General features: G+C 36.8%; 5 protein-coding genes and 1 pseudogene across 14 annotated transcripts; 3 read left to right on the top strand and 3 right to left on the bottom strand.

Annotated features, from left to right (window-relative positions):
• Positions 1–99: 99 nt before the first annotated feature.
• LOC104731445 (adenylyltransferase and sulfurtransferase MOCS3) lies at positions 100–3,197 on the top strand. The gene is made up of 11 exons (XM_010450822.3): positions 100–618; positions 925–1,017; positions 1,119–1,174; positions 1,314–1,378; positions 1,461–1,535; positions 1,643–1,721; positions 1,848–1,886; positions 1,982–2,090; positions 2,181–2,299; positions 2,387–2,503; positions 2,600–3,197. Exons 1-11 carry the CDS (start codon positions 366–368, stop codon positions 2,987–2,989), a joined length of 1,395 nt encoding a protein of 464 aa, XP_010449124.1. The 5' UTR covers positions 100–365; the 3' UTR covers positions 2,990–3,197.
• Positions 3,176–4,427, bottom strand: LOC104731435 (uncharacterized). Its single transcript, XM_010450815.3, has 2 exons — positions 4,285–4,427; positions 3,176–3,653 (listed from the first exon to the last, which is right to left on the bottom strand). Exon 2 carries the CDS (start codon positions 3,639–3,641, stop codon positions 3,411–3,413), a length of 231 nt encoding a protein of 76 aa, XP_010449117.1. The 5' UTR covers positions 3,642–3,653; positions 4,285–4,427; the 3' UTR covers positions 3,176–3,410.
• A 181-nt stretch (positions 4,428–4,608) lies between these two features.
• On the bottom strand, positions 4,609–7,304 carry LOC104731426 (GDP-L-galactose phosphorylase 2). Its single transcript, XM_010450804.3, has 7 exons — positions 6,584–7,304; positions 6,384–6,484; positions 6,226–6,285; positions 5,769–6,020; positions 5,497–5,682; positions 5,130–5,378; positions 4,609–5,043 (listed from the first exon to the last, which is right to left on the bottom strand). Exons 1-7 carry the CDS (start codon positions 6,693–6,695, stop codon positions 4,714–4,716), a joined length of 1,290 nt encoding a protein of 429 aa, XP_010449106.1. The 5' UTR covers positions 6,696–7,304; the 3' UTR covers positions 4,609–4,713.
• Positions 7,305–8,571: 1,267 nt separating this feature from the next.
• On the bottom strand, positions 8,572–9,450 carry LOC104731402 (stigma-specific STIG1-like protein 2). The gene has a single exon (XM_010450774.3). It carries the CDS (start codon positions 9,277–9,279, stop codon positions 8,785–8,787), a length of 495 nt encoding a protein of 164 aa, XP_010449076.1. The 5' UTR covers positions 9,280–9,450; the 3' UTR covers positions 8,572–8,784.
• Positions 9,451–12,305: 2,855 nt separating this feature from the next.
• LOC104731381 (uncharacterized) lies at positions 12,306–16,512 on the top strand. Of its 9 annotated transcripts, none has more exons than XM_087488533.1 (6): positions 12,306–12,696; positions 13,104–13,493; positions 13,634–13,836; positions 13,941–14,729; positions 14,820–16,180; positions 16,299–16,512. In XM_087488533.1, exons 3-6 carry the CDS (start codon positions 13,819–13,821, stop codon positions 16,312–16,314), a joined length of 2,184 nt encoding a protein of 727 aa, XP_087344659.1. In that variant the 5' UTR covers positions 12,306–12,696; positions 13,104–13,493; positions 13,634–13,818; the 3' UTR covers positions 16,315–16,512. The 9 variants fall into 9 exon arrangements, with proteins under 9 accessions (XP_087344659.1, XP_010449040.1, XP_087344647.1 ...); XM_087488523.1 differs by having other exon boundaries at positions 12,326–12,696; positions 13,336–13,493; XM_087488530.1 differs by having other exon boundaries at positions 12,331–12,696; positions 13,336–13,493; positions 13,628–13,836.
• A 2,287-nt stretch (positions 16,513–18,799) lies between these two features.
• LOC104755203 (mitogen-activated protein kinase kinase kinase 18 pseudogene) lies at positions 18,800–20,482 on the top strand (annotated as a pseudogene). Its single transcript, XR_015569064.1, has one exon. The product of XR_015569064.1 is annotated as a mitogen-activated protein kinase kinase kinase 18 pseudogene (transcript).
• The last annotated feature ends 231 nt before the right edge of the window (positions 20,483–20,713 follow it).

Here is a 20,713-nt window from a genome sequence, read left to right as displayed (position 1 = left end):
TATGCAATATCTTACAAAATAAAGGATAGAATACAAAATGTACTTCAAAAAATGTATATATAGATAATATCCCGTGGCATAGCGCAGGTCTAACCTAGTGTTTTTAAATTTAAAAAACTAATTTTTTTTTTGGGTCTATATGAAAAAGTTGCGGATTGTCTTAAATCCCAACCGGCCAACCCGGATAACAAATTTGGTTCGTGGTTAACTCCGGTTTAAAACAGTCAACAAATTTGGTTCGCGGTTAAGTCCGGTTTAAAACAGTCAACATCGTCCTCTTTGATGTTTTTTTTTTTAACTAATCAAACCTCTAGGGTTCTTCTTGTACTTATCGGTGTCTGTAACTGTAATATTGCCTTCCCGTGATGGAGTCGAACGGTGGAGATTCATCGGAAATTTTCCAGGAACTGAAAGAGTTAAAGCTCAAGAAGGCTGAACTAGAGCACCGTATATCGACCCTCGAAGCAAAGCTCCAGGATACGGCGGCGGGTGAACGGTGCGATGCCGTTTCTAATGGTTGCTGTTATCCAACGGCGCCGGAGCTTGAACACGGGTTGTCTCCGGATCAGATTTACCGTTATAGTCGCCAACTGTTACTTCCTTCTTTTGCTGTTGAAGGTACTCAAAATACAAACTCTTTTTCACGTTCTAGTTTCTGATTTGAATCGTTCTGTGCTAAGTGATGATGGAGCTGAAAGATGAAAACTTTTGTATTTGGGTTTCTTTTGTTATCCTTTGAATTGGTTTGATTACATGGGTGAAGTTTACTGATGTATTGAGAAATTTGATTGCTTTTGTTTAGTGTATCTACTCTGAACTCTTGTAAAATGCATTTGTTTGAAACCTTGGATTGGTTGTTTCTTCAATATACTGATTCTTATGTTCTGTTCTATGTTTGTTGTGTATGTGTGTGTTTGATTATAGGGCAGTCAAATCTTTTGAAGTCTTCAGTATTAGTTATTGGAGCTGGAGGACTGGGTTCACCTGCCTTATTGTATCTTGCAGCATGTGGTGTTGGTATGTTTTCATGACTTATAGTCTCTTTTGTTTCTCCAGAAACTATTGGTTCTCCCTATGATTATGATGTTCTGGTCATCTCTTTGATTGTGTTTATTTAGGTCGTTTGGGTATTATTGATCATGATGTTGTAGAGCTCAACAATATGCATAGGCAGGTACGACTTGGAGAAAAACTGCTGTGGCAACTCTTTCTTTCTCTTGGTTCTAAATCTAATACTGTATGTGGTTGGGGGCTGAACCAAAGATACTACTTTAGGCTGATTTAACTCTCTTTTGATTATGTTTATTATCCAGATTATACACACAGAAGCATTCATTGGTGATCCCAAAGTGAAATCTGCTGCTGCTGCTTGTCGCTCGTAAGTCAAACTCCCTGTAGGAATTTATGGACACCTCTTCTCTTTTAGTCTAATGAAAAGTTCCTTTGTCCTTTATTTTCAGAATAAATTCGACGATCCAAATTGATGAATATGTGGAAGCTCTTCGCACATCCAATGCTTTGGAAATCCTCAGCCAGTATCCTTAGATATGTTTTGTTAAAATGTCTCATCTTTATGCATTTCTGTTAGTGTCATCAAAGTAAATCATTGAATGGTTGTTGTTTCCATAACAGCATAAATTAGATATGATATCATAGTAGATGCGACCGATAATCCTCCAAGTCGTTACATGATCAGCGATTGTTGTGTCCTGCTAGGGAAGGTGAATCATCTTCTGAACTCTGTTTATACTTTGAGTAGAAACTACCATCCATAATGATGGCCATGTTTATTCGTTGCCAGTTATATAGATGCCGGTATTGACTGAACCTTTGTATATTGTATTCAGCCTTTGGTGTCAGGTGCTGCACTTGGGATGGACGGGCAGGTATGTGATATGACAATCGACGTTATTATATTGTGTTTCTCCTTATAGATGTTAAGCCACACATTAAACACTTAACTGTTATTTTTGTATTCAAGCTTACTGTTTATAATCATAACGGAGGCCCGTGCTACCGGTGTCTTTTCCCCACTCCTCCACCTTCCACAGCGTGCCAAAGATGTTCTGATAGTGGAGTTCTTGGAGTAGGTACGGTTTTTTTTTCTTTTCTATTGCAAGCAAATCTCTTCCAATTGCTTCATCTTTTGAATGATCTTTTCCATTTTGTTTTTTTCTCAGTTCCGGGTGTTATCGGTTGTTTACAAGCGTTAGAGACAATTAAACTCGCGAGCATGGTTGGCGACCCACTCACTGAACGGATGCTTCTTTTTGATGCATTATCAGCAAGGATCCGCATTGTAAAGTTTACTGATTCCCTTTCTTGTTTATCAGTACCCTCACTTGGGTTTCCATCTGCATAAACTGATTGAATAGTATTTGCTTAGGTCAAGATCAGAGGCAGGTCCTCCCAGTGCACAGTTTGTGGAGACAATTCATCTTTTGACAAGCAAAAGTTCAAAGATTTTGACTATGAGGACTTCACCCAATTTCCTTTATTTGCGGTATTATTCTCTGTTTTTCCCCTTATCTCGAATCCAATAGATGTTTTCAGCAACAGTCTCATTTAGAAAGTTTACCTGCATCGGTTTTGATCACAGGGCCCGTTGAACCTGCTTCCTGCAGAATCAAGAATTAGCAGCAAAGATTTCAAAGAAATCCTTCAAAAGAAGGAACGCCATATTCTTCTCGATGTTCGACCTTCTCATCACTATAAGATTGTCTCTCTCCCGGAATCACTCAACATCCCTCTTGCAAACTTAGAGGCTCGGTTAAACGAGCTTACTTCAGCTCTTAAAGAAAAGGAAGATGGTCATGTTAACACTGGATCTTGCACAAATCCTAGTGTCTACGTTGTTTGCAGACGTGGGAATGATTCACAGAGAGCTGTTCAGTATCTTCGTGATTCGGGTTTCAGTTCAGCTAAGGATATAATCGGAGGACTGGAAGCTTGGGCAGCCGATGTCAACCCCAACTTCCCCACCTATTAGGGGGAAACTTTTTTTGCTCCATGGTAAAATCCATAGCTCAAAATGTCTGAAGTATAAGCATGTATTGTTTAGTTATGTCATGTGATGTATTGTTTAGTTATATCATGTGATGATACTCAAATCCATGTTTAAAACATAGTGAGTTTGAAGATGTTATGTTCGTTGTATCAGTCTGATTCAATTATATGAAACAAATATTCAATCTTCATAGATGATATATCAATGTATTAACATCCATTGCAAAAAGGGAACAAGATAGGTTCTTTATTGACGAAACAGAGATGGTTCAGAAGAGTGAAAATGAATCACTTGAAGCAAAACAAGATTCATAGTTGCTAAAGTAAATGAATAGTCTAAAAGCTTTTTCGGATTGGTTTTTGAGGAAAGGTATAGAAAGGGGATAAAAGAGTTGGGACTACAGCTACTTCTTCTGATGCTCGTTGTTGTTCTCTTCGGCTGCTTCTGCCTCTTGCTCGTTAAACCTACGCTTGAACTTGGCAATCTGACCAATGCTTTGAGCCATTTGACGCTTAGCTCCAAAGTGATAGACTTTGCCAACATGGTGGATTCGTGTCATCATCACGTGCATCAATCTACCACTCTGTGTTACATAAGAGATCCACTGCATCTGTGGGTGCAATCCTTTCTTCATTGTCCAGCAACTCTACAAACCAAACAAACAAAAAAAACCATTCCTTCTTCAGTTATCCTTAGATCCACCCAGCCTCTAAAGCAATCAATGAATCTCTAAATGAGCAAAGCAAATATATGAACATTGTTGAGGCTTATCAAAAGATTCATAAACCAAGCAATGTCCATATGTAAACGATTACAGAAATGCCCCATATACCAAACTTTGTATCACTACCATGATCTTAAATTACAGAATTGGCTTAACGAGGATCTGATATCATTACCCTATAAGCTACACACAGAAATAAAAAAAGTTGACTTCGTATAAAAATCTACGTAGTGGTAAAGTACAAATTTCTAATTGGCATTTTATCGAACACGTTCCAGGCGTCCCTTAATCGATAAAATGGATGCACAACCACGACGGCTTTAAACCCAACAGAACCCAGAAAACAGAATTAGCTTCTTTATTAATCGAGATGATTGGTTACGTTAAAATCAAACGAGCCACAGAGAAAAAGGAAACAACTTTTAGAAAACATCTAAAGAATGAATTAAAGCAAAAGTTGAACCCAGATCAGTGAAATGAAGACGACAGACAAATGTATATACATATATATTTAGAGAGAGAGGGACAGATAGAGAGGTGACGAAGCGCTTACGCGAGTAAAACTAAAAGCTTGAGAGAATGAGAGATATGGAGTTGTTGATGAAGTCTCAGAGCTCCGGTGATGGCAGAGGCAAAGTGTCGATCTGATTAAAGCCAAAAAAAAAACAAAGGGTTACGAAACCCTCTTCTTCGTCTGGAGGGTTTGAAGAAGAAGGTTAATAAATTAGATTAATTGTAAATTTGCAATTTGGTTGTTGTTTCTTCTCTGTGTCAATCTTTAAGAGTAATTTTGTGATTGTATGTTGAAGCGAATGCATTCTATAATCATGACGAGTCATAAACAAAGCTTAACAAAGCCAATAAGAAAAGAACAGAGTAATTAAAACATCATTAACCAACAAAACCATAAATGTCAAACACAAGTTATGCAAATTACTTAGGAACAGAGTTTTGTTTTTGCTTTAGTTAAAAAGCGACACAATTAGATACAAGCCTCTTCTTCTTTCACTGAAGGACAATGCACTCTTATGAAGCCACTATTCATCGAAGTCTGCTCTTCTTCTTCTTCTTCAGCTACTTCATGACTACTTAAACCGATTGCCTCAAAGATCATAGTGTTAACTTCTTTGAATCTCTCTTCTGATAAAGAAACTTCAGCTAGTAACCTCCATGCTTTCGCTTCTGAAGCTTCTTCGTAGTCATCTTTCCTTTTCAACACCATGTGTCCACTCATCTCCCAAACCGCTGGATTCACTTGCGTATCCAATAACTCCGAGCAGACTTCCCCTAAAGCTTGTTTCTCTGCGTAGCACTGCAAATCATATAATCTTTAAACAGCTATTCTTTTGAGAGACAATATCGAGTATTTTTCTTATAATAATGTTTTGAAGATCTAACCTGAGGGAGAAGGAAGATCTGTCTTCCAGAATCAGAGATGAGAATATTGAAAGGAATGTTGTTGTTCTGAAGACAAACTGATGCATCTGATACAGTATCAGAGAGATCTTTAATGGAGTTTCCCCCTTCAAAGAGAAGACCTCTCACAGGGTAATTCAAGAGTTTTGAGATTTTGACGCCATCATTGGTGCTAGTGATCTTCAAGGAAGAAGCTTTCTCGATCGGGAATTGCATTGCCAGATAGTAAGCCTGTTCCAAGAAAAAAAATCTCCATAAATATCACAACTCTCTAAGGTTGAGCCATTCTACTATTTGCATTACCCTTAAAACCGGGTGGTTAGGAACCAATTCATATGATTCGGTTTACCTGAAAGTGAAGGTGGTTGATGGTAGCAAAGGCACCTAAACTGTTGTATCCAAGTCGGAAATACGGATTAGCGGCTTCAGTAGCCATTTGAAGAGCAAGCAGAAGGCTTTTGTGATCAATCCTCTGAGGCAAGCAATCAAGAACACGAGGAATCAGCAATACATGTCCATACTCAATCGGACTCACCTGTTTTACAAGAATTTCGAGTTCAATGGTTAGACAATTCACATTAGCAAAAAAAGAAACGACTTCTAAAAGCAACAACTCCTTACATTGATTGCAACAACGCTTGGAGAATCATCTGCTTCTAGAGGTATACTCGGAAATAACTGGATTCCACTATCATTGTCATCATTGCTAGCTTCAAACTGGAAAAGCAACTCTTCTTGACCAACTTTAGTGAAATTGAATTTGTTTCCATCAAATGGTTGAAGAACTTTATCAACACGGAACTCGGTTGGTCTCTTCTTGAGATGACGACCTTCGTTTAGCTGCGCAATGAAACCATACTTCCCCGGTATAACCTACATATTACAGCAACCCATCAAACGTCAACAATGTCAAACAGACACTTGATTCTTCAGTTCAGCTCAAGCAAACATCAACAATGTGAAAGTGAAACTAGATGTTTTATCTAAGGCAAACATTAACAATGTAAACTAACACTTGTCCAACAAAACTGGCACTAAAAGTAAGCCAATCGACCATATATCAAAGAGACAATAGTACCTTGGTTTCACAGGCAGTGACATCATAGCGAAAAAGTCCTCTTTGGAAACGATCTTCCCACTAGAAAACACACATAAGACATTAGATACATTACTCAAACAATAAACGAATTGGTTGGCAAAACTGAGAGCTTTTTACCATGTATCTAAAACCATTACCTCTCCAAGAACAAGAGACTCGAGGAATTTCCCCGGAGCTTCTGACTTCTCTCCGATGGATTTATTAAGATTCTTGCAGGTATACAAAGGAAGTGTAGCCCCTAAAAACAAACAAAGCTCAGTGCTTTTGTTTTTTCAACAAACGATGAATTCAAATTTCTCAAAACAAAAGAAGCATTGTTCCAGCTCTAAAAATGTACCATCGATACAACACTTGCTCAAGCAGTTCCGACCACATCCACCTTCCTCCACCGTCTCATCTTTCTGATAATTCGATACAACCGTTGGAACTCTTTTGATCTTCAACAACATTCTCACAAATTTTCGAATCTCGTAGGTAACAGATTTATACAGGATTAAGAAGAACTAATTAGGAAAAAGGTAAAGAGGGTTTAGGGTTAGCAATGAATGTAAGAAACCGCCTCCGGCAAGGAAGAGGAGATCGGAAGGACTGCCGCCTTCAGACGGCAGAGCTCCACGTCCTCCGTGTGGCAAAGGATTAGTAACGATTAAAAAACCCTTTCGTTGGACATGAAAGCTCAAAGGCCGTGACTTTATCCCGTGTATAGCCGTGATTAACGAAATCGATTTCCCCGGAGATTCGCCGGAGAAGGAACAAAAAGAAAAAAAAAGGGAAGATTTTTCGATTTGGGTTTCAATCACTCTTTCAGATTTTATTTAAGATGGTAGATGAGTTAAACCAGAATAGACTGCTAGATTCATGTGTTTTTTATGTGTGTGTATGTGAGAGGGAGAGAGAGAGAGATTTGAGGTTGTGATTTGGACGTGTGGGTTTTGTTGTGAGTGTAGGAAGATGATGTATGTGTTAGTGTCCACGGGTTTTAGATCTCTTCTATCGCAATGTCTCTCTCATCTTTGAGGTTTTTTACTTTGACCCGATTTGTTACTTTTTGACCCGTTGGGTTGCTATCCATGGGGAGTTGGTCCAGATAAGTCAACCTATGACTTTTACAAGTACGCCATTGGAATATAGTGCCCGATTTCAAAGTACATTATAACTTCTTCTTTTTTTTCCTAATATGCTCCAAGATAAATTTCATTTTTTTGGTAAGTTTTGATACTTCCTCTGTCTCACAAAGATTGATGTTTTGGGATATTTTTTTGTCCCACAAAGATTGATGTTTTGTAAACTTCAAAAAGTAATCATTGAAAATATTTAAAATCTTGAATTGTTATTGGTTTATATTTTCTCTCTCTATCCAAAAATAATTATAAATTAATTTATAAATAAAAACTAAAATTTTTCTTAATATGTGTGAAATTGTCAAGACATCAATCTTTGTGAGACAGAGAGAGTATATCTTTGTCCTCGCATTTGGAAGCGTTTTAGGTCCTTGCTTGTCAGGTTATAAAGATTTTGGTTCTGTTTATAAAGATCGATTTTTTTAATGATAGGAGGTGGTTGATGTTAGATTTGGATTGGTCTAGGCATCCTTGATAAATTTTATCTGCATGTAGTTCGGGAGAAGAGCTATTCTTGCATCTTGAGATTAGTATGTTGGGTAAGGATTTTGTATGTTGCCTATATTCTTAATTTAAGGGTTTGTCTTTTTTTTTGCTTTAGTTCTCTATTTTAGATTTTTTTTTGATTTAGTTCTCTATTCGGGAACTTTTTGTTGTTTGCCGGCTTACTTTCTTTTTTATTTATTTTCCAACAGCTCAAGTTGTAATTCATAATATATTCTTTTATGTTTTATAATATTAGATGACAAAAAAAAAAGATAAGTTACTAAAGTCATGTTTTAAAAAACGAGAGTTTCGAAAACATAATATATTTTTGTATCGTTATTCCGTTAAATTTTACTAATTACAATTAAATTCTAGAATACAATTCTACTCATGATTTAAAGAAAACCCTAAGTGAAAAGCAGAGGAATGGATTAAAAAAAAAAATTCTTCTATCTTTATTCTTTAAGTTATTTTGTAAAATATTTGTTCTTTTATGTTCCATTGAGTATTCTTGCATTATACCAATTAGAACCTATTTTTGCTAATAAATATTTGGACCAGCTATGAGGAAAGAGACTTTATTTTATGAATTATACGTATAAAAAACATTGTTCACGAAATTATTATGGAGCGTAATTTATACACTCTTATAAAACCTTAATAAAACAGCAGTAGTATTGGAACGAGGATGTTCCACTTTATTCGTAGACATTAGAAATAGAAAAAATAATCTCCTTTATATACCCCTCAAAACATTATGGGAATCCAAAAATACACACACACAATACTTTAATTAATTATTAAGTAAATAATTAATTGGACCGACCTTTCTTTAATCAGCGTCCATGTAAATAAATCATCCGTATAATTTTACTTAAAATCTTTTTTTTTTTTTTTTTTACGTTTTGGCGTGAGTGAATGATTTGATTCATCACGCGTAGTTACAGAGACCGTAGACGCAGAACTCGCCGTCATTGCAACGATGGTTACACTCACCGCAATGGCGTTTATCGTAAGCCACGTAAACGCACTGACCGCGACAACACGTTTGTCCGAACTTACATTTGGCCTTACACGCACCGCAGTTTTTGTCGTCGGTTGATAAATCCATACACTTGTTGTTGCAACAAGCCATTGTAGCGTTTGCTCCGGTGCTGTAATAGCTGCTGCTGCAGATTTCATTGTCCTTGTGGCAATGATCAGCTGCGTTTGGGTTACGAGCTTTTGGTCCTTGACCCTGGTCGACTTTCTCTGCCAAGAAACGACTCGGTCTGATCTTAACCGCTCCTGGCGGTGTAAGATCCTTGAAAGGGTCTTCGAGAGCAAATGTTGCGGTCGTGGTGGTGGTAGTTTTGGTGGTGATGATGGCGATTGTGACAACGGTTGTCAATGCAATTGTCACGAGTAGCTTCATGAAGTGGGCCATTTCTCTTGATCTATGAATGTGTTTGTGAGTTAGAGCGAGAGAGATTGTTCTTCTTTTGTTTTTTTGTCTCCTCCTTTTTCTTCTTCTTCTTCTTCTTTTATCGTTTATGTGAATGTAGAGACAGAGGAAGAGATTTGGGGAGAGAGAGAGGTTGAGTTGTGAAGAATTGAGGAGAGGGTGGACTTAGAGTTTATAGTTGTGATCGAGACGAGTTGACGCGTGAAATGTGGTGAAAAAGGTTAAGTAAGGTTTCAAGCGATCGATTTTTTCTTGGGGAGAGGCGTTTTTTTTCTTCTCATTTCAGTAATAAATTATTTTTTATGCGCATGTACATGCACATGCTTATTTGCTTACGTTGGGGGTGTATACACGCGATTATAACATAGAGAGTAAAAAAAACTAATGTGTTCTACGTAATTAAAACATATTAATTCAAAAGAAAAATCAATATATAGTAGTTTTAGACTTCCTCTCGTACAATAATGTAGCATTTGTAATATGTTACTTGTGGTGAACATTTGAATTCATTATCGGTTATCGACGCTAATTTCCGTAATTTACTTTGTTGATCAGAATGTTTTTACACTTATAGAGGGTTTAATTAGAATATTCTTATCATAGAATGTAATCAAGTTAGTTAAAAAAGAACTGCAAATTATGATGTCAACATACAAAAATAGAAAGGGATGGGTAAAATTAAATTTGCGTACGCGTGACGAACCATGACTGAATGAATCCATCGCCTAGCCCTCATGGGCCGGTCCGAGACGATTCAGGCGAGATGCAAGGAGAAGCAAAGGCGTCCATATTTTATATTACAGTTTTGTTTGTTTAATATTTAAAAACAAAATTTACTTGTTGATTTCATTTGTCGTGAAAACCACGAACCACTAATTTATATTTCCAAATGAAGCAACTTGAAGCTATACATCCACTAATAGACACTTGCTTTAACTTGAATTCTAACATTCGGACCCTCATACGCCCCAATCAACCACACTTATATGATTTAATAAAATGAAAGGCCACAATTCTTACATTGATATTTGTAACAATAAAATATTCAAACGATTATGTAAATTAGAAACTTATAAATTAATACTTTAAATTTTAGAAAGATGAGCGAGCCAAGCCTTCTGTTCATACTTCATACCACTCGACAGCGAGTAAATTTAATGGGTGATCATCGATTTAATGTGTAACAAAGTACAGATATGATACGAGGCACGAATATATTTCAATCAAATAAAAGATCTTAAATCAAAATTTAGATTAGTCTCTGCAGGATTGTGTTACTAGGCCCAAAAAAAAAAACTTAAACATAATTGGGCAGAGTTCCACTTTTGAAATGCAATGAACAAACTATTAGAAACTACTAGCTAGATAATTGAAAATGGTCAAGTGTAAACTGATTTGTATATCGCATATTTACAAGTATATAATCTATGTCCGATACGATACGAGTCATTAAAGTGGAGTAACATAACACTGTCATTAATTCACATTATTTTTCATTCTTCACTCATGCTCAATTCTCTTCTCCATGGACCTTCATTAATTCTTTTGTTTTTAATCATTAGAATAATTGATCCGCTCTGTATTGATATTTCCATATGATGAGCTGATTTTGAGTAGGAAGTCCATGATTTCTAATATACAAACATATGCATAGTGGAATACGATCCATGATGTCCCTTACTTACGATGATGACCATTTAAACTAATACAACTTGGTTTGTTAACTTTATGCTTTTGCATAAATTTACAATCCAGATTCAGTTTCTGAAACATTAGTTATCTTTATTATCACACTGAACTTTGAATATTTCCATATAGTGGCTTATACTAATATAAATATGCAAACCGGCCATCGGTGAACCAGTATATGAAATCGTCTATACATCGAACGATCGAAGGAAAATGTTGAATAAACCGGTCAAAGACTTCCAGAAGGCACAAATATTAGATTCGTTGTTTGTTTGTTTGTTTATAGTTCAAGAAAGCTAGCTAGCTAGCTAGCTATGAAGCGAGGTCAACTCTCTACTCCAATTTGTTAAACAATGTACAAACTTTACGTCACAAAAGTCAAACACCATTCCCTTGTTGCCGATTGGTCATCTTCCGACCTATACACGATATGTATAATCTATTGTTTCTCTACGATATCTTTCTGTTGCATTAACTATTAAGCCACGCGCAAACTCCTTTTTACATTAATCATTTTGATATCTATTGATTTATTTATTTATAATACACACTAATTCATTATTATTTTTTTCCGAAATAACTCGTGTAAACAATGTGCCATATTAAGTTGTTCAAAGTTCAAACTAGAGATTTGGTTATTCTCTTTTTTCTTGGTTTGTTAATTTCCAAGAGATTTCACTAGTTTAATATTAATTAGGTTTAGTATAATTAACATAAAGAGGTGTATTTCTAGAATACACCACTTCATAAGTGTAAAATCTCCAAAATCTATCGTAAGTGACCAAAATGTTCGTGTCCCATTGGTTTAAGACTCATGTTAATAGTTATAGCTTGTCACATGTTTGATGTTTTGTTCTAGTATCCAACTGATACCTTCTTCTTCCCTCATCAACAATTGCTTTCAAGCCATTAAGACTCCAACGAAGGAGGAAGGTATTATACTATTATTACTCTACATAATCGATCATAGAAGGTTTTATAGTTCATGAGAACAAAATCACAAGTTGGTTCCAAATAAGCAGAGTCGAATGAACAAATCCTACACACTCTTAGAATAGAGATTTTAATGTCGCAAGTCGCAACATATTAAGAACAAGATGTGTAATTAACACAACAAAAATTCACTCAAGGTTTGGGTGGTTTTAAATTTAAAAGTTAAGATTATGGGGGTAAATATATAAACTTTTATTACTATGAGGACGAAAAGGCAAAACAAATAAAAGGGCACAATGCACGTCGTTTTCTTCATTCAAAAACGGCAACCAACTCGTCGATATACGATGTCGTTTTCTATCGACCTCAGATCTCTCTATCTAATTGAAGTCATCACAAATCTATAGGGTCAATCACGAATTTGAAACATCCAATTCCCAAATATACACAGACCCTAAACCCTTGGCTCTTCCCCCAAATCTCCATTGCTTTGGAAGAAGAATCGCACAATGGAACTAGAGATCGTTGGTCGTCACGCTCTTTTCTTCGACGACGATTCGATGGCAACGTTTGTCAACTCCCCGACGGCGCTCGTTGACTGGAACAGCCTCTTTATTGACCGCTACGATGTCCGTCACCTCCTCTCTTCTCTTCCTCCTCCACGTATCAAGCGCCGTCGTCCGATTTCAGATGATCCTGACTTGGAATCGGAGCTCGATCGCGAGCGTTACCTCGATTTACCGGCGGAATCTCCATCTCCGTCGGATGATGAAGATGGTAAGGATGAGGAACTTCGTAGATATCTGGATATATCTTTAGTTTATTGAGTTGGCTGGGAAACTCGAACTAGCTATGTTCTAGAGAATGATAACTAAAATTTACAGGTCGAATCTAGATTTGTGTGCCTTCTTTCGAGATTTGTTATTGAAACATTCAGTAGTCATTTATTATTGTAATTCAGTATGTACATGTGTGCGCGTATATAAGCTAAAGTGGAGAATGGCTCTATCTAGTTTTACAGTGAGGTCCATATTTTTTGTGCGAGTTGGATTATGTATTTCTAAAAATATGAGAGTATCGCCATCGCCTGATCCCATGAGAATCTTGTAGATCATGTTAGAGGGTATTTATTTGGAAATCATTTTGTATGCTTATCTCTGTACTCCATGGTCGATGCTTGCTAGGTCTCCTATCGAAGTCTTATGTTGCAAATGTTTTCTGTTTCTTCTGATTATCGCAATCAAATTGTTGCACGGAGTTATGGTGTTGAAAAGAAAAAACATGAAACTAAGAAGAACACTGGTTTAGGGAGTACTTATTCTTCCAGAGTATTTTAATTTTTTAGGTTCGCTTTTTTCTTTACTCTCAAATTATTATCCAGAAAATTTATCGTATTTATTTCACTTTGTACCCCAGATATGAATGATGAATCAGCAAATGCAAATGCCGATGGTTATCGTGCTGTCCCCTTTTCATATGGAAGCTCCAGTGATTTCAATGACCAGAAAAATGCTGATACGGAATCTGGATTTCACCCGCCTTTCCCCTTGCCTGATTATTTACTTCAAAACCTGGTAAGTTACTGCTTTATCAGATTGTTCCCCTTAGCAATATGCCGGTTTTGCTCACTCATTTGGTACTTAACTGATATTGGCCACGTAAACATCTGAAAGGTGCATATGTTATTCTAAGGACTACCATGTCTAAGTTTCAGATGCTCGGGGAAGAGATGGAGTTGTCTAAGGTTGTCATTCACATGCACCTTGTTTCCTTTCGCTGCCGTGACAAGGGGCAGTGCAGGTGGGATTAAGATGATAGAAATTCATGACTTACCAAGAACCTAAAAACTGAGTGCACATCAGATGATGCATATCTATACAGTTCTGATATTTGCAATTTATGGTTCTCGATACTTATGTGAGATTTTAATATGCATATACCTGTGAGTTGCCAAAGGTTCATTCATCATTTTTCACATTACTAATTGTTTTTCTTGTACATTTTTCTTTTCCTTTTTTCAGCCTCCAACTGAGAAATTACATCAGATCATCACAAAAACTTCAAGCTTTGTAAGCAAGCATGGTGGGCAATCTGAAATCGTCTTGAGAGTCAAACAAGGAGGCAACCCAACATTTGGGTTCTTGATGCCAGACCACCATCTTCATCCTTACTTCAGGTTTCTTGTTAATCATCAAGAGCTTTTGACAGAAAAGTCATCTGTAGAAGAGAAAAAGAACGAAAGTGAGAAGGACGGTGGAGCTTTGTCATTGCTTGGTTCAGTTTATGGGACTGTAGAAGATGAAGATGCTAACGAAGAGTCTGCAAATGACTCTAAAACAAACGAGTCTGCCAAAGTAGATGATGGTGTTAAGGTAGCTGATTCCAATGGACCTGAAGGGTTGAAAGGAGCTGCAAAGATTGCCACAGAGAGAGATGCAGCCTCTAAGCATTCTCTACCGTTGAATGATAAGGCATCTTTCATAAAAAAAAATCCTTCTGTCAGTGCAGTAGATGTTGTAGAGAGGAAGCAGATCAATGCAGAAGATAATGCTACCAAAGTGTTTTTGACGTATGATAAGTCGCAATCTTCTGCAATGCTGGCTCCACCCAAGCCTGAACTGCAGATTGTGGAGCCGACTACGGAGATGAAAAGAGCGATTGATAAGATAGTAGACTTCATCCAAAAGAACGGGAAAGAACTAGAGGCGACTCTTGTTGCGCAGGATGTGAAATACGGGATGTTTCCATTCTTACGTCCAGCTAGCTTATATCATGGATATTATCGGAAGGTTCTCCAAGAAGCCGAAGAGGTAATTTTATTTTCAACTGCTACGAATTTAGTGTGTTTTCATGTGCTTTTATCATTAATATTGTAACACGTTGGTTGATTTCATTTGCAGTTGAAATCATGCGACAAAGGCGTCATTACCAGAGAGGAAGACGTGAAGCAAAAGAGGATGGACGATGCTGTAAAAGATGGCAAACATGCGTTTGGGAGTGTTTTATCAGATGATTCTGCCAAGAAAGAGAAACCAAAAATGGTTAGTGACAAACCAAAGGTCGAGTTGCACAACGAACCATTCAAGCCTGTCCAACCACAGATGAGGGTGAATGTTGATGCGAATACTGCTGCTGCTATTCTTCAAGCGGCTAGAAGAGGCATAAGGAATCCCCAGCTGGGGATTCTATCAGGCAAACCCATGGATGAGACTTCTCAGAGCCCCGGAAATGATGGAAGTTACCCTTCATCTAAGTCCCCCCCTGATTTGACGAAATCTACAGGTCAGTTGATCTCTGGCTCAACTGTTGCTAGTGAAGCTGATTCTTCTGAAGCCTTGTCTAAGGAGCAGAAGTTGAAGGCAGAAAGATTGAAACGTGCAAAAATGTTTGTGGCCATGTTAAAACCCGAAGCTCAGCCAGTGCAACAAGCTGAACCGTCGCAAAGTGTATCGCTCAAACTGTTGGACTGCGGGATTTCTGGATTAGGTGATAAAGCTGCCAAAGAAAGAGAAGGTAGCTCAATTCCATCTGTAGCTGAGACAAAATTAGCAGATGATGGTAACTGTGAAAGACGATCAAAGAGGAATTACCGCTCGAGATCACAGAGAGATGGAGATATTAAGATGGAACAAGGAGAAGAAGAAGAGGAAGAGAGCAGCATGGATGAAGCTACAGAAGAAACCAGGACCGATAAGAAGCATTCATCTAGTAGAAAACGGCATAAACATAAGAAGACACGATACTCTTCCAAGGACAGACATTCTCGGGACAAGCACAAGCATGAGAGTTCCTCGGACGATGAGTATCACAGTCGTTCACGTCATAGACACAGACGCAGCAAATCTTCAGATAGGCATGAGGTGTATGATTCTTCTGATAACGAGGGTGAGCACCGACACAGATCTAGTAAACATAGCAAACATGTTGATTATTCCAAGGACAAGCGTAGCAGCCATCATCACAGATCCAGGAAGCATGATAAGCATCGTGATTCATCTGATGATGAACATCATCGTCACCGACACAGGTCAAGTAGACGCAAGCACGAGGACTCTTCAGACGTTGAGCATGGTCATCGACACAAGTCTAGTAAACGTATAAAGAAAAACGAGAAAACAGTGGAAGAGGAGACTATTTCAAAGTCAGATCAGTCTGATCTTAAAGCTGCCCCTGAAGATAACTTCCCGTACCCACAAAACGAACCAACTCAAGTTTCGGATGAGCTAAGAGCCAAAATCCGTGCCATGTTAGCTGATACCTTGTAAGTATCTTTTTAACTGAACGACTCTTAAAGACCTGATAGTTCCATTTCGGTGTCTACTAAGTTGACAATGTCAAAGATATAGTCCGATCGATTAACGGGTTGGTTCGGTTTTTAGGGGAAATGGTCGGTGAGCATCTGAAAAGCATAGAGGTCATTCATAAAACCCGATGCTGACAAGCAAGCCCGTGCCCACGAGAAGAGTTGGAAAACTTAATTTTATGTATTTTCGACATACTATTTTGCAAACTAATCCATGTTTTCAAAGTCGGATAACTAGTTTTTGTTTATGTTAAAGAGAAAAAAAGGGGTCACGAAATCACTCTGGAAAATCAAAGAAACCACTCTTATTATATACTTACATTACCATTTGAATGTGAAACTAAAAAGTTGCTACGGACGTAACAGCATTTGCAAAACTCCTAAAACTTTGAAATCTCTCTATTCGTCTTTTTTACGTTTCCAAAAAACTTGCAACGGAAAAAACATGTACCAAACTAATAATAAAAGTGGAAGAAGAACAAACGTCTCTGTTCAAGAAACCCTTACACTAAAAAAACGGTATTATTATGATTATTATAACATAGCGTGATTTTACTTGTTAACTTTTTCACTTCACGCTTTCAAAACCTTTTTTGCCTTTAGATCCCAATCACATGTATGAAGCCGCGTTTTGTTTTAGCCCGTCCATCACCCTAAACCCAAAAAAACAAAAATTGATTCCCAATTATCTCTATTAAAAAAGATCTCTAGAAGCTAGATTCATATACTTAATATATAATCTAGAATTTAAAATAACAAGAACGATCTGAATCCAACTGTATTCTCTAAGCAAATTAAAGTAGAGATTCGAATAAATTTTCCCAACACCTTCTTCTTTCTTTTATAAAAAAACCTTTATCTAATAGAATCTTCTTGTACATAACCCCAAGCTTGCATTCGTAATAAAGATAAAAGACCATTTGGTCCATTTCACATAATAATAAAGCTCCACATTTCACGTTTCAGTGCTTTCACACTGTTATTGCCATGCAACGTTTAAACTTTACAGCAGCAATTATAAAACCTTTATATATTCTAAAATGAATTACAACGGAACGGTTGATACAAGCCAATCAAAGAATAAATTATGATATGTAGAAGTGTAGAACAGTCAATTTAATGAAGAAAAAGTTGATTTCAACTAATTTTGTTAGTAGTCGAAGTGTAATTGTTAACTTTACAGCTGAAGAAATAAGAAGTGTAATTATTTAATTTACAATAGTAGTTCCTTAAAACTTTATTTTCGAGTTTCAATTTTTATTATTAGGTATAAAAAATCAGTAGAAATTGAGAGATGGATAATCGCCTCAGCAAATATTTTGTAAATTAAATTTTCTTTTAATCATAAATTATTCCCCACGCTAATCCCGCACTTAGCTTGTGATTCGGCCACGTGGCCGGATTATGTAACTTGTGTTTTAAAAAAAAAAAAAAATTTGTTAAATCTCGTTACGCTTTTGTTGTGTGTGTGCCCTGATTGGTGGATCGAAGTTACGGCGCCGTCCACTCTGGCGTCATGCCGTCAAAGCTGTCATCTTCCAATCTTCTTTCGCCACGTGTTAGATTCACACAATACACATCCCAAATTGGCTCTGCCACACAAAATGTTTGAGAAATTAAATTTTTAAAGGGTCACAAAAAAAGTAAAGATCTCTCTCTCTACCAAATTTTTGTGTGTTTTTTTTCATCTACCAATGTCATAATACATTGATTGTAACAAGTATTATACTAGGATACTACATTATAAATTTGGGATATTTGTTTCTTTGGTTTTGTTAGATACTAAATAAATTAGAAGAACAATGATACTAGTAATTGACACGCACACAAAATTATTTAAAACAAGAGTATATGCATTAGTCACGTATCTTGGATAAGAATGTTGTGGTTTTTGGTAATACCATATTTATCAAACTTATCAATCATAAGTTCTTATCACAAACTTTTCATAAGTAAAACATTATGTTTATAGAATGGTATATCTAATGGATAATAATTGATTGAAACTTTGATGCATGGGCAATTATCCATATCAAAAATATTTTTTACATTTTGTACTTTTCTGCTTCAATTATGTGCCAATCTACCAAACCAAAAACAGTTTAACATTTCTGCGTTAACTACTTTTCTTTGACGTGAACATAATCAAATCACTAATGAATATTTTACTTCCATTAATTTGATCTTCTTCCCAATATTTATAAAATGGATTGAAAATTTAAAGATTCGTTTGTATGATGCTAATTATTTATTAGTTTCTTATGGATAAATCTGTGGTTTAGATCTAACCAATATTATTTCATCCTAATATATTCAAGATCATGATTAAGTCATGGTTGTTAAATTTTTTAAAATGGAAGAGAGAACTTACCAATGATCAACTCACTCAAGTCATATTCTTTTATTCTTCTTTCTTTTTTTAACGACTCGCATTTTGAAATTGGAACTTAAACGGCTGTATTAGATCTATAGAAAGCAATCATCTATAATTAAAAAAAGTGGAAGATAAGGTAAAGTTTTGGTGCTTAATAATTGGAGGATAAGCAAAAAAAAAAAAAAAAGAGATTAGAATAAAACCTAAAAAAAGAATGTCATCTCTGTTCAGACTTTGTATTAAGGCACCTAAACCCCATGCCAAAGTCATATTACAATATTTACATACACACAGTCACACACCAACAACACATATACTTTGTGTGAGTTTCTGTTTCTATATAAATAATCACATCACTTAGTCTTTGCTTTAACATTTTAAACCTCTCTCTATCTCTCTCTTTCTCTACTACTAGTTCATTTCTCTCTCTATCTCCTCTGTTTTTATTTTCTTGCTCTGTTCCAATGGAGGAACAAAGCTGGATAAGAGGACCAATCATAGGGCGAGGCTCAACAGCTACTGTCTCACTTGCAATCAAAAGCTCCGGTGACTTCTTCGCCGTCAAATCCTCTGAGTTTTCTTCATCGGAGTTTTTGCAGAGAGAAGAGTCGATTCTGTCGAAGTTGAGCTCTCCTTACATAGTCAAGTACATTGGCTCTAATGTAACGACGGAGAACGACAACAAGTCGATGTATAATCTCCAGATGGAGTATGTTTCCGGCGGGAGTATTCACGATTTGATCAAGAACTCCGGCGGGAAGTTACCGGAGCCGGTGATTAGATCCTACACTCGTCAGATATTGAAAGGGTTGGTGTATCTTCACGAACAAGGAATCGTTCATTGCGATTTAAAGAGCCAGAATGTGATGATCGGAGGAGAGACCGCGAAGATCGTCGATTTGGGCTGTGCTAAAACGGTGGTGGGAGAGTATGAGAATCTTGAATTTTCCGGTACACCGGCGTTTATGTCTCCGGAGGTAGCGCGTGGTGAAGAACAGAGTTTTCCAGCTGATGTGTGGGCTTTGGGGTGTACGGTGATAGAGATGGCTACAGGGTCAAGTCCTTGGCCGGAGTTAAACGACGTCGTTGCTGCGATTTACAAGATTGGTTTCTCCGGTGAGTCGCCGGTGATTCCGGTTTGGTTATCGGATAAAGGTCAAGACTTTTTGAAGAATTGTCTTAAGAAAGATCCAAAACAGAGATGGAACGTTCAAGAATTGCTTCAACATTCGTTTCTTGATGAGGAAGACGAAGCTTGTAATGGTCTAAGTTCTTCATCTCCTAGTACTGTGTTGGATCAAGGTTTTTGGGATTTATGTGAAACCTCGAGAAGTAGATTAGTTAAAAGAGCTGATCAAGAAGACGTATTTGTAAATGCTTGGGGTGATTCTTTAGTACCGGGTGATCGGATCAAGAAACTCGCCGGAGATGAACCAGAATGGGAAACTGACGGTTGGATTGACGTAAGGGGAGAGATAGAGAAACGTAACGAAGACGAAGATGAGAATTGCGTAGAAGCAACGTCATTGGAGGAGGAGGAAGAGGAAGAAGTGGGAGGAGGATTTGATGAGAATTGGATCTGGGATCAAGAAGACAGCTTCTTCTTGGAATATTCCCCTGAGAACAACATTAATTACTTTTACTCTTTTAATAACCTCTTTCAAGAAGATATCATTCTATATTATTATGATCATCTTGAATATGGTTTTGTTGTACCTAAAGTTAATGATGATATTATTAATAACAAGATTCATTTCTTTGCCCACATTTACAAGTTCTTGTTTGTTTTAGAGATTTACTTTATTACAATCGATCGATTCGACGCCGTTTTTGATAGTTACACCGGAAAGTGTATAGTGGGGATTATTCTAAGGAGCAACAAGTGATATAGTTCAATTCTGAAGGCAATGAGAAAAATGATCTATATATATTTTAGGTGATCTAAGGTTTGACGGTAGTAGTTGTTGACAAATACAGTACTAGTAGAGATTATGTCATCAATTATGACTAGTCATCGGTTACTGACCAATCATTTGTCGCATAATTTGCTTGCTACACATTGACATAGAGTTCTGCTTCCAGATACATAGTCAATTTAAGTACATTCTATATAAAAC

The sequence above is a fragment of the Camelina sativa genome, chromosome 2, assembly GCF_030686135.1.
Source record: "Camelina sativa cultivar CO46 ecotype springtype chromosome 2, ASM3068613v1".
Lineage (NCBI taxonomy): Eukaryota > Viridiplantae > Streptophyta > Magnoliopsida > Brassicales > Brassicaceae > Camelina > Camelina sativa.
Note: the sequence above shows the minus strand (reverse complement) of the source record. Positions and strands in the feature narration are given on the sequence as shown.